Consider the following 12,161-nt stretch of genomic DNA (forward strand, 5'->3'; position numbering starts at 1 on the left):
CTGTATTAAGCCGGGCGGTGGTGGCGCACGCCTTTAATCCCAGCACTCGGGAGGCAGAGGCAGGCGGATCTCTAGAAGTTCAAGGCCAGCCTGGTCTACAAGAGCTAGTTCCAGGACGGGCACCAAAGCTACAGAGAAACCCTGTCTCGAAAAAACCAAAAAAAAGAAAAAAAAAAAAAGACTTCTGTATTAGTTACAGGGTTTGCTTGCTGTATTAGTTACATCTTTTTTGTTGCTGCAACTAAAAAAAAAAAAAAATCACAACCCAAAACAGCTTAAGGAAGAGTTTATTTTTGACTTACAGTACCAGGGGGCAAAAGTCCATATTGGCAAGGAAGCATGGTGTGATGGTGAGATAGATAGCTGGCTGATCACATAGGATATGAACACAGGAAGGAGAGAGGGAGAAGAGGAGGGGGATGGGAAGGCGGGGAGGGAGGGGGAGATCCTCAAAGCTGGCCTTCAGTGATATGTTACCTCCAGAAAGGCTCCACCTTCTAAAGGTTCCATACACTTCCAAGTATTTAAATATGTGAGCCCATGGGGCATTTATCATCCAAACCACCACAGGTTCACTGCACATTCTGGATACCACTTGTCAGTCTATTTCCTGTAACTGTAATGGAATACTTGGGGTGGGGCACTTTATAGATCAATTAACCCATGGTTCTGGAGCCTGGAAAATCCCATATCAAGGTACTGGAGAGGTCTTCATGCTGTTTCATCCATGATAGGATAGAAGGAAGAGAGGGAATCCAACAAGAGGCCAGTTTGCTGTTATCAGCAACTCATTCCTGCAAGAACTAACCTACCCCACAACAACCACTTATCCTAAAACTAATTCTGTAATATCCCATGCCCCGTCGTAATTAACTCACATTCTATAGTAAGTAAAAACCATGTCTTACAATTACCCACCCTTGCAATAACTAGCCCATCTGAAAGAACTAATCCATGCTGTGATCATCGATCCCAACAACTCATTCCTGAAATGAAGGCTGAGGGATAAGATTAGGTCTCATGACTGCATCCCCTCTTAACAACGCACTCCTCCTCCGACACGTCTGCACTCGGACACCCAGCATTAGCCTGGGGTTTGCTGAGATTTTGTCTCAGTTTCAACTGTCTTTATTTGGCAAAAACGAATCACAATTGTTAATCTTTTCTTTAAAAACTGTGCTTTCTGTTTTGTTCCTAAGAAATCCTCTTGATCTTGAAGTTTCCTTTCTTGTGAAACTCAGTTTTTGCTGTTGTTTTGTCCTCTTTTTTTGTCTTTTTTTTTTTTTTTTTGGTTTTTCGAGACAGGGTTTCTCTGTAGCTTTGGAGCCTGTCCTGGAACTAGCTCTTGTAGTCCAGGCTGGCCTCGAACTCAGAGATCCGCCTGCCTCTGCCTCCCGAGTGCTGGATTAAAGGTGTGCGCCACCACCGCCCGGCTCTCTTTTTTTGTCTTTAGGGCTTCAATCCACTTAGGAATTTATTTTTGTTTACAATGTGAGCACACCTCTCATCTTACCCTTCACTATTATATACCTATGCGTGTGTTGTTGGTTATTTTTACCCTTTTGGCTCTTGTGGGAGCCTGCGAACCAGCCCCCAAATAAATACATGGAGGCTTGTTATTATTTATAATGAGCACCCTTAGCTTGGCTTGTTTCTTGCCACCTCTCCTTAACATAAATTATCCCATTTAGCTTTTGCCTTTGGGCTTTTTCCTTTTCTTACTTCACTTTCACACTTACTTCATGGCTGGCTGGGTGGCTGGCCCTTTCTTTTCTTGCTACTTGACCTCTCTTGCTTCCCAATTTTCTCCTTTTATTTACTGTCTCTGCCTACTAGTTCCACCTATCCTTTCTCCTGCCTTGCTATTGGTCGTTCAGCTCTTTATTAGACCAATCAGGCATTTTAGGCAGGCACAGTAACAGAGCTTCATAGTGTTAAATAAATGCAACATAAAATAATGTAACACATCTTTGCATCATTAAAACAAATGTTTCACAGCATAAACAAATGTAACATACCTTAAAATATCCCACAACACATATCTTCATCTATAGATAAAATTGTGACATTTGTGACCTTACTACCTTTATTACAAAATACGATTTCTAAGTTGTTCATGGCATCATTTTCCATGTTCATGCCATACTTTCTGCTGATGGAATCCAATATTATTCTACTTTCAAACGTTCTCATTGCTCCTGGCACATCTCTATGTAGATGAGACTGTCTTATACTTCATGGTGCTCGAGAGCCTGAACAGCCTGGAGCTGAAAGGGTTTTAAGTACTGTGGGCAGACTGCCTTTTGGACAATTCAAATTCCCATCTCTCCATGGGTCCATCTGCAGCTGAAAGGGTTTTAAGTACTGTGGGCAGACTGCCTTTTGGACAATTCAAATTCCCATCTCTCCATGGGTCCATCTGCAGTTACTAAGGTCACTGTTTACATTTTATATTTCTTTGGTGCTGGTTTGAAGAATTTTGATGACCTGATGTGCTGATTTTGTAAGCAGCCTTATTTAAGTTTCCTTTTACTAATCTATTTCCCTATCACTTATGAGTAGTGACAGTTTTCATGCCTTCCAAACCCTCAGTGTTTCTGATCTCACTGCTCTTGCTAGGATCTACACACACACCAGAGCAGAGAAGGTAAGGGGGTGCAGGCCCAAGGCCTCTGAGGTTAGTGATCACAATAGTTTCGCTGGGATTCTCAGTAGACACTTTAAAACAAATTAAGTAAGTTTCTTCTGCCTTTAGCTTGCTGAATTTTATGATGATTGTTGTTAATTGAACATGATGTTGTTATTGAGCTGAGCATGGTGGCACACCCTTTGATCGCAGCACTGGGGAGACAGGGGCAAGCCAATCCCTGAATCTGAGGCTGGCATGGTCTACAAAGTGAGCTTCAGTAGAGCCTGGGAATCCTATCAATGTGTGTGCGTGCGCGTGTGTTCCTGTGGCCCGGGTGCATACAGACACGTGTTCAGGAAGTAGAAGTCAGAGATCAATCCTGGATGGCATCCTCAGCAGGCTGTCTACCACCTGGGAGCCTATCTACCCCCAGTAGTCATTATTGCAGCTTTCAGGGTTCACAGCTGGGGAGACTGAGGAAATGCATGCCGAAAGTCAGTCAGCAGGGATGAAGCCTTCAGGCCAGTGCTTGTGACTCAAGTACATGGTGTCATCCACACTGGGATCTTACCGTCAAGTCTAAGGGATGACCAAGAGCAACGGCAACAGCCTGTTACGTTGGGAAAGGTCAGTGGGACCCCATTTGTTAAGGCCTGTACTTTTAAGTTATTTTAGTTCATCAGAGAAGAATGATTATTTTGGGATAAGGAAATGAACCATCAAGAGAGGGGAAGGGACGGATATGAGGGAGCACAATGCTATCCCTCTATAGAAATGTCCTAGTGGGAACCATTATCTTCTATGCTAGAAAGTAATTAAAAATAAACTGTATTATGAAGGTAAAGTTTAAAGGTTAAATACTGAATTCTCTCTAAATTTTGTATTTTATCTATTTGGATTCACGAGTTAGAAAAAGGCCTAGTTTATAGCAAATTTCATGACAAATGGGTCTAATTCTGCACCTCCCCCCATGCCACCACTACCCCTTATCACAAACAGTTAATAATATCTAGTTTCCTTCAGTTGTAATAGTAATGAGGAGCTTCTGACCGGGATTTCTAGGAGTTTGAGGTCAGCCTAGTCTACATAGCAAGTCCCAGGTGAGCCAAGGCCACATAGAGAGACCTTGCCTCAAAAAAGAGAAGAAAATTTTTTATCAGGGCTGGAGAGACGGTTCAGAGGACCTGAGTTCAATTCCCAGCACCCGTACCAGGTGGTTCAAAACCTTCTGTAAGCCCAGCTCCAAGGGACTCAACCCCATCTGGCCTCTCCAGGCACCTGCCCTCTCACGCACAAACCCAAAGCAGACACACAGCTACATATAATTTTAAAAACAATAAAATATCTTAAAAGCAAAGAAAATCTCTACCTCAAAGGCTCAAGCGCTGGTATTACAGACATGCATCACCAGCTTTAGAATTATTTTATGTATCACTGTTCACAAGATTGAAAACGAGTGGGCAACTTCACTGAAAGAATTAGAAAAAAACAAAACTCTTTGTATTTTTTCACCTCTTCTACCTAAAAATGAACTTCTCTGCTACTATTCACAAAAGCAATGGGTTAGTAAAGTGATGAAAAGAGCAGAAATGTCAGGAAAAGAAGGAGGTTGGGTTGGAAAGAGAGGACTGTATCGGGCCCACAAGGAGATATCCATGCCCTATCCTTGCTAAAATACCAGGGTATAGGAAAACTTAAAGAAGTTAGTTGAATACATGGATCTTTTAGGAAGGCTGACCTTGAAGGACCTAACAATTAAGAAGTGGGTTTAGACACTGAGCATGTCAAAAGAGCTATGCTTGACCGAGGCAAATTGGACAAAGCCTTCTCCAATTTCCCAGTTATCCCATTGTTCTTGGAGGTCTTGGCCATAAAGGCCTGGCTTCAGGGCTTGCTGCTAACTTAGTGTGGGCAAGGTCTAGAGTTTGACCCTTAACACTGCCAAAAGAAAAAGAGACGAAAGTGAATGTCATGGGTTATGCAGCCTCTTTATTGAAGTATCTATGACATTTTAATGTCTAATCAACAACAAAAATCATTATCATTTGTTTCCTCTAGAAAATAGTGAAACTATAATAAATTTTTTTATAAAAACAAATATACTGTGGATTTTCTTTTCCCCTTTATACTTACAAGCTATATTATATATACCTTAGTATAAACAGACTTACCCCAATGTACCCTTTTAAGATACTGCATTTAGTCTTTAATAATTTCATGCATCTATATAACGTACTTTGATCATTTTTATCCCCTGCCCCCCTTTATCATACTCCCCTACTTTCTCTGGAACTCTTTTTCCCAACACATCCTCTGTTCATGTCTTTTTTCCCCAGCTAGTAATATAGTTTAATTAGTGTTGCATATATATATATGTATATGTATATGTATGTATGTATGTATATATGTGGTTATTTATCAGATCATGGGCAACTTCTTAATAGCTATCTCTCTGAAGAAAACGACTCCTCCAGCATCCATTAGCGACAACAGCTCCTCACTTGGTACCTCAAGTGCCCCTCCCCATCCACATTAGAATGTCAAGGAGCTCAGTCTTGTGCAGGTCTTGGGTAGGTAACCACAACTGCTATGGTTCATGATCTCCAGAAGAAAGAGTCTCACACCCCCTCCCTATTCTCAGCCCTTGCATTCTTTGTTCTTCAACAACGTCACTTGATTGGTGTGTGTGTGTGTGTGTGTGTGTGTGTGTGTGTGTGCTACAGATGGTCCATTTAGGACTGAACATTCAATAATCAATTATCCTCCACATTTTGAGCAGTTATAAGTCTCTGCATTAATCACTGCCCACTGCAAAAATTGAAGCTTCTCTGACCAAGGTTGTGAGCAGCCCTAATCTCTGCATACAAACATAAATATTTAAAAGATAGAGTGATAGCATGTCCACTGTGTAAAACAGTAGTGAGTTTTGTCTTAGAGCTTACGACCCCTCTGGCATGATGCAGAAGAGGCTTCAAATCCAATCGTAAAGTGTTGGTTACTACCGCAACATTCACGCCTCTCCTTATTGGAGGCATCTGGCCTGGAAGGCCAGTTTTGTGTCCCTAACCAGATCATCAGTTCAGTCTGCATACACAGACAACCTTCCTTCCCCCATTTCAGTCCTACTAACTTGGAAGAGCTAACATCTGAAACCAGGCACAGTAATCCTAACACTTGGGAGACTGAGGCAGGGTCAAAAATTTGAGACCAACTTAGGCTACAGAGATCCTGTCTCAAATAACAACAATAAAAGCCTATATACCACTTGCCAATTTTTGTTTTGGTATCAAAGCACAATATTTAAGCTGACAGAGAAGAGGTAGTATACTTCACACATTTCCAACCACAGGTCTGAGTGAGCCTGCTTTTCCTATTTTTCAAACATAAATTACAATAGATCAAATGTAGATTCCAACTATTTTCAATTGAGTGGGTCATTTTAGACATCTGCAAAAATGCAAAAACATAAAAACAATTCTATTTTTCTTATTAAATTTTTTTGGGAAATATAGTTATTTTGTTATATTAATATACAGCAGCTTTTAGGGGTGGGGGTGGGAGTTGAGACAGGGATGCTGTGTAGCCCAAGCAGTCTGAAAATCATAATATTCTTGATTTTTTCCTTCTTGAGTACTGGTATTATGCAACTATGTTCCACTTTGTCCACCAGCAGATTATTTTTAAATGAATAATATTTTTAAATGTTTTAGTCTTCATTTCAAATGCTATCAATATTGATAAATATAATCCACATAAGCTGAAACATCTTGGGGGCCTCTGATTTAAGAGCTCTTAGGAGTGTGAGATCTTTGTTGTCGGCCCCTGCAGCAGGCACACCTCTTCCCTAGGCTCTCTGAGATTAACACACATACTGATAAAGTCAGAATCTTTGCTTCCATCAGTTTAAACATATATAGTCACAACTCACCCAAAGGAAATTAAAATCTCAGAGTCACTGTAAATAGGGAAAATTTGATACTTAAGTATTTAAAGTGATCTTTTATTAATCTGCTATTTAATTTCAATCCAAGTAAAATTAAGTTATTCACTAATGTCGGCTTCACATATTTTTCCCCCTCAGAATAATCTTGAATGGAGGCAGTTTCAATGTTCAAATCCATGATATAAACAGTGACTAAAAAGCACATCGGCTCCAAGAGTCTGTCTCCACCTAAGCCCTTGTGTGGCGAGTCTGGTTTGTGGCGGTGAATACCGCACAGAGGGCAGCCGTGATGAGCAGGTGCATCCCTTCATAGAGAAGCTTTGGGGAAAACACACTCCATATGAACAAGTGATAGCGCAGAGACGTCACCAGGACGATGTACGCGGCAACTGGAACAGAGCCAATCAGTGCATAGCAGAAGCAAGCCCGGCTCAGTGCTGAACCGCTGTTGGCAAGACAAAAACACGTCAGAGCACGTCACAGGGCACTTCATGTTTCTACTTAGAAAATAACAACGAACCATCTTGCTTCTGGACTAGAGCACCCGTAAGTTCTCTTCTGAGAACCTGCCGGGTCACTGGACACAACGACAGCTGTGCTCCAGGTGCTATAAGGAAAAGCGAGACTGGTGAGAGGCGGTGGTGGGCAAGCGGCCTTGCTGCTACGTCTGACAATCCGAGTGCAATCCTGGACCCGTATGGTAGAAGACTTACAAGTTGTCTTCTGACCTATATGTGTCACATACACACATGTACACACACACGCGCGCGAGGGCACACACACACACACACACACACCCCAAATAAGTCAATGTAATAAAAATGAAGACGAGAAATCCTTCTTTTAAAAAGGAAAGGTAAAAGCCTAATAAATACATAAAATACAGCAAACAAGCATTTCTGTAAAGAACAAAACAGCAAATTTAATGAGAAGGGCAACATCTGCCCCTCGAGCTCTTCTAAACACTTCTAGACCACAGGAGTCCCCTTCCTGTGGAGGTGTGTTAGTTACCACACTGTACTATTAAAAACCATTGCCTCTTATGTCAGAGGTTCTCATCTCTCTTTGTATTCTATGGGGATCACTTGAGTGTGTGTACACTGCAAGTTGCCTTGTGACCAGTGGGGGCCATGCTACAGAAAAACTAGGCAGCGATGTGAAGTGAACATGTCAGGAAGGTCACAGGCAGACAAGCTATAGCTCAGAACTGGGTGTGAGGTGAGGCAGCAAAGCTGGAGCTGGTGGTCAAGTCTGGGAAGCACACAAGGCCTTCCACAATGAGGCTATGGATGGGATGAGGAAGCTGGGACCATGGGATTTACAAATCTGGAGCTATCGCAGATTCATGAGAATAAAATATAGTTATGTAATGCTTGTATTGATGGTGTAAAAGCAAAAGGAGTGGTTCCTACTGGGGAATGATGTTCCTGAATGTAGTCCATGAGTGCCAAGTCATGCCTTGCTGGGGTATTTAGAGGCAGAGTGGCAAGTTTGTGCACATGGCTGTCTGTGCATTTGTGCACTTGGGTGTGTTCTGTAAGGCGTGTTCTGTCCTGCTGATCTGCAAGACGCCATTTTAGGACAGCCTCCTAAACACTTGTTTCCATGCTCATTATCCGGTGTTGGGCACCAACAGCTACTCAATGGCCAAAAGACAAACCTGGTTCTGAGCACCGGACCCCTTGCCTTCTCAAACGGTGTTGCCAGTGGATGGCTTGAGCTAACCTCTCTTCAACACCACCTTAGCTTTCACTGGCTTCTCATCTCGGTCGTGGCACATTTTCTCCTGTTTAGTTCCCCAATGGTTACACCAGACTTGACCCCCTCCATATAGGTATCCCTGGCACTTTGTTGTACTCCTCAGGCTTGAACTGCTGGCTCCTACTTGTCACAACCCAAGTGACTGCAAATGCCTCATGAACAGTGTACCAGTGTACCAAAAAGTAAGGACTCGGCATAAGCCTTGTGGATAAAGGGCTCTGGCTGCCCTGTCTAGGGAGTGTAAACAGGGTGTCTGTGCTGAGGCAATGCTCTACCAATGGAGTTTTCCTTACCCGACATGTAAGCACACGGTACAGTGGGTGTCCACGTGGCGCTGCCATGTGGAGCAGTTTTTAGAATTATCCATGTAGAATATTATGCATATTGCTCCCATATCAATCAGGATTTCAGCATTACTGCAAGCAGGCAGTTTACAGCAACCACCACTACCAGATTCTGACCTCAAGCCTCATGTGTGGGTTATATAATTTAAGATGAACTTTCGATAGGCTGCATCCAAGTGCAGACATAGAACATCCACAGAGAATTTACAGTTTTCTCCCCTGAAAAGCAGAGTATCAGTTTGCTTTGTTTTTTTTTCATAACCCAAATGTGGTTTGCATAGGAGGATGTTTCTCTTTTGGCCGAGACCACCACAGTTTCTTGTCCAGCTTTTGAGAGCTTTCTGTAATGACATTTGAGCTAATAACCAGGGCTTGAGCACCTCTACCTGAGGGAAATGCAGCACCAGTGAACCAGTGGGCCATTCTAGTTTGAACCTGCTGAGTTCGGTGCTATCTGGGTCCCTCCATGGAGGTGCCAATAGGAGGTTAGATATGAGTCAAGAGCCGAGAAGGGAGCCTGGGCTACGGACATGAACTTGGAGATCTCAGAGCTAGTCTAGGAAGTAAGCAGACAGGGTGGACTGAGGACAAACCCATGAAAGAAGCCAAGGATGAAGCCAGAGGAGAAGCAGAACCGCAGACAACACTAGCAGGAACAGGGCCTACAGGCCACTGAGTAAAGCAAGGAAGCCTGGAGACACCCCGAGAGGAGTCACCCCTACAGTCACCACAAGAGCCTGGAGACACCCCGAGAGGAGTCACCCCTACAGTCACCACAAGAGCCTGGAGACACCCCGAGAGGAGTCACCCCTACAGTCACCACAAGAGCCTGGAGACACCCCGAGAGGAGTCACCCCTACAGTCACCACAAGAGCCTGGAGACACCCCGAGAGGAGTCACCCCTGACAGCCACCACAAGAGCCTGGAGATACCCCGAGAGGAGTCACCCCAAGAGGAGTCACCCCTACAGTCACCACAAGAGCCATTCTTCTAATCACAACCGGGAAGAGGGAATGGAAATATGAAAGCCTCAACTTCATCTCTAAGCCTGGGATACGGGGCATGAAAAGACTGGGACCTCCAATCACAGTAAAACAGAAGAGGTTCTGGCTGGTAGAACCACGCCCATTCAGTGTGTGAGAGGCTGGTCCAGTGTCACAGAAAGAGGCTAGCTTTCTATGATTCAGGCACACTGAGAATACACATGCACAGCTGGATCCAAGAACGTACGGCTACTAGCAGTGGCTGTGAACCTCTAGACAACTCTAAGCCTCTGATGAAGCCTTTTTCCAGAGAGGAACAACACACAAACCAACAACTGAAGCAGAGATAAGATAGGAGGACACCGTAGAGAAAACAGGCAGGGCAGGCTGGAGCACGCTGCATAAGCCCGAAGAGCTATATATACCCCAACCTGAGCAAGCCGGATCCTGGGAAGGGCCTCCAAGCTGCTGGGGCGCACAAGAGCCTACACTGGCTCAGGCAGATGGTGACTGACTGACTCAGAACCTGTACAGCCAGCAACTATGCCTAGCGTATTCCTTCTGGATCGCCAAAAGGGTTTTTTGGAGAACGAGAGTCCATGTCTTTTGTCTCCTTGCCCTCAGAACGGGCTCAGAGCTGAGTGTGGAATCTCCGTCCCATTCCCATTTCCTGGCTGTGGTTACAAGAGTGTCTCTTGCCATGGGACATCTCCTTCTGCTGACCTCAGTGATCTCCAGACTGCACATCTCTTGCCTTTGCCAGTGGTATCTGGCTTTGCTCCTCATCTGGTCTTGCTACATGGCTTTCTTTATGGTATTTTTCTTCTTGTGTGGTTTGAAGAGAAAAACTGAGACCCCATCATTAGAGTCCTTCAGACCTGACTGAGGCCTTTGATCCATGAACTACATTTCTTATTTAAGGAAAAGAAAATCAATAAAAAAGATCCTCTAACTTTTTGAGTTCAAGTGCCTTGTAAATAAAACAATGTTATTATTCTTAAAACCCGACAATCTGCAATCACATTTGTTCTGAGAGACAGAGTAAGTGCCTTACTTGTTTGTTTCTGAGCTCAGGAAGTGCACGAGGTGGCTGGCCCAGAGCACAGGCCCCACGTAGGTCCCAAACACCGTGAGGAATGTGGCTGGAATTTCCATGTAAGTGTCTAAGCCCACAAAGCCTGCTGAAATGTCAATGGTGGCAATGTTGTTTGAGTTACCCTGGAACACAGAAGAACAAGGTTGCTCTTTCCACATGTGAGCATGGATACATGCCCAGAGGAGCAAGGGCACTGATCACAGCCAGTCATCACTAGGCTGGCTCTCCAGACCCGAGAAGGGGTAGAAAATAACCTATACAGATGAATCTTTTGAAGAATTTGGCATGCTTCAATTTGACTGATCACAGAAATCTCACACCTTCCTCCAGACATATCAACTGCTCTCAGGACAAGTGCATGGACCTTTCCTTCAGGACCTCTGCTTGAGGATGGTGCATGTGGTCCTCAGAGGCCCACAGGACACATCCTGGATACTGCCATACTGGTAATTGCTCACTGAATACCCACTTTTCTACAGCAGCCAAAAGGTTAGCTATAGCCCAATCCTGCTGAAATGCAACATAAGACATGGGGATCCATGCCACAGAGTATACAGGCTGATGACTCCCTATATCCTACTAATTATATCCGTGTGCCCAAGCTATTCACTGGTATTGAGTCTATTATAGGCGAGTTCTGCTGGTTCATGGGGGAGACCAGAGTAGAGTCAGGAGGGCCAGATCACCACAGCAAACAGCCCAGAACTGGTCTTGGGCTGGTCATAGTACTTAAGGAATTATAGATTCCTGTAACTGAATCCAAACACTCTTGGCCTTTGGTGACAAGAGGACAAAGGACAAGTCATACAACCTAGACCTGACTCACGGGTAAGGCTGGAGACATATGAAGCCAAGAGCAAAATGGAACACAGGGAGGAGATGGACCTATCAGGACAAGACAGATAAAGAAAAGCAGTCAGTGTACACAGAGGAGGTAAAGCAGAGCTGTGAAGGAATCTAAGGTGATAAACACCTCCCTGGGGTTGCCTTCTAAGGCCCACTATCTGCCCAAATACCTTTCTACAAAACAAAACAGGCTTGGGTTTCTTATGATGGATTTTTAAATACAAGGAAGAAGTCCTGTGATCCTCCAGGCCTTAGAGGACTAACTGTGGAGACACTCAGTGGTTCCCAGTGTGGTCAGCCTTGAGACCAGGGACAAAGGTACGGGAAGTACCTTTGCACATTCCCCAAACAGAACACACAAAAGACTTAATGTATTTCCTTTACCATTTGTAATAAATCAATTCCTACCTAATCCTCCCTGCAAAGCAACAACCCATTGTCTTATAGATATCTAGATGCATCTACATAGGGCATGTCTTTTTCGGGTTTTTTTTTGAGACAGGTCTCACTCTGTACTTCTAGCTGGCCTCCAACTCACAGATCTCCCTGCCTCTGCCTC

The 12,161-nt window shown here is 44.0% G+C and overlaps 1 protein-coding gene across 3 annotated transcripts in view; it reads right to left on the reverse strand.

Moving 5' to 3' along the window:
- Positions 1 to 4,605: 4,605 nt before the first annotated feature.
- Positions 4,606 to 12,161, reverse strand: part of Pigg (phosphatidylinositol glycan anchor biosynthesis class G) — a 32,797-nt gene continuing 25,241 nt past the window's right edge. For 2 of the 3 annotated variants that reach the window (XM_057771778.1, XM_057771777.1), the window contains one exon: positions 4,606 to 7,017. In XM_057771778.1, the coding sequence (XP_057627761.1) occupies positions 6,801 to 7,017 (217 nt within the window). In that variant the 3' untranslated portion in view covers positions 4,606 to 6,800. Of the gene's footprint in view, positions 7,018 to 10,714; positions 10,879 to 12,161 lie in introns of all 3 variants that reach the window. The other variant, XM_057771776.1, reaches the window with a different exon arrangement.

The sequence above is a fragment of the Chionomys nivalis genome, chromosome 6 (genome assembly GCF_950005125.1).
Source record: "Chionomys nivalis chromosome 6, mChiNiv1.1, whole genome shotgun sequence".
Lineage (NCBI taxonomy): Eukaryota > Metazoa > Chordata > Mammalia > Rodentia > Cricetidae > Chionomys > Chionomys nivalis.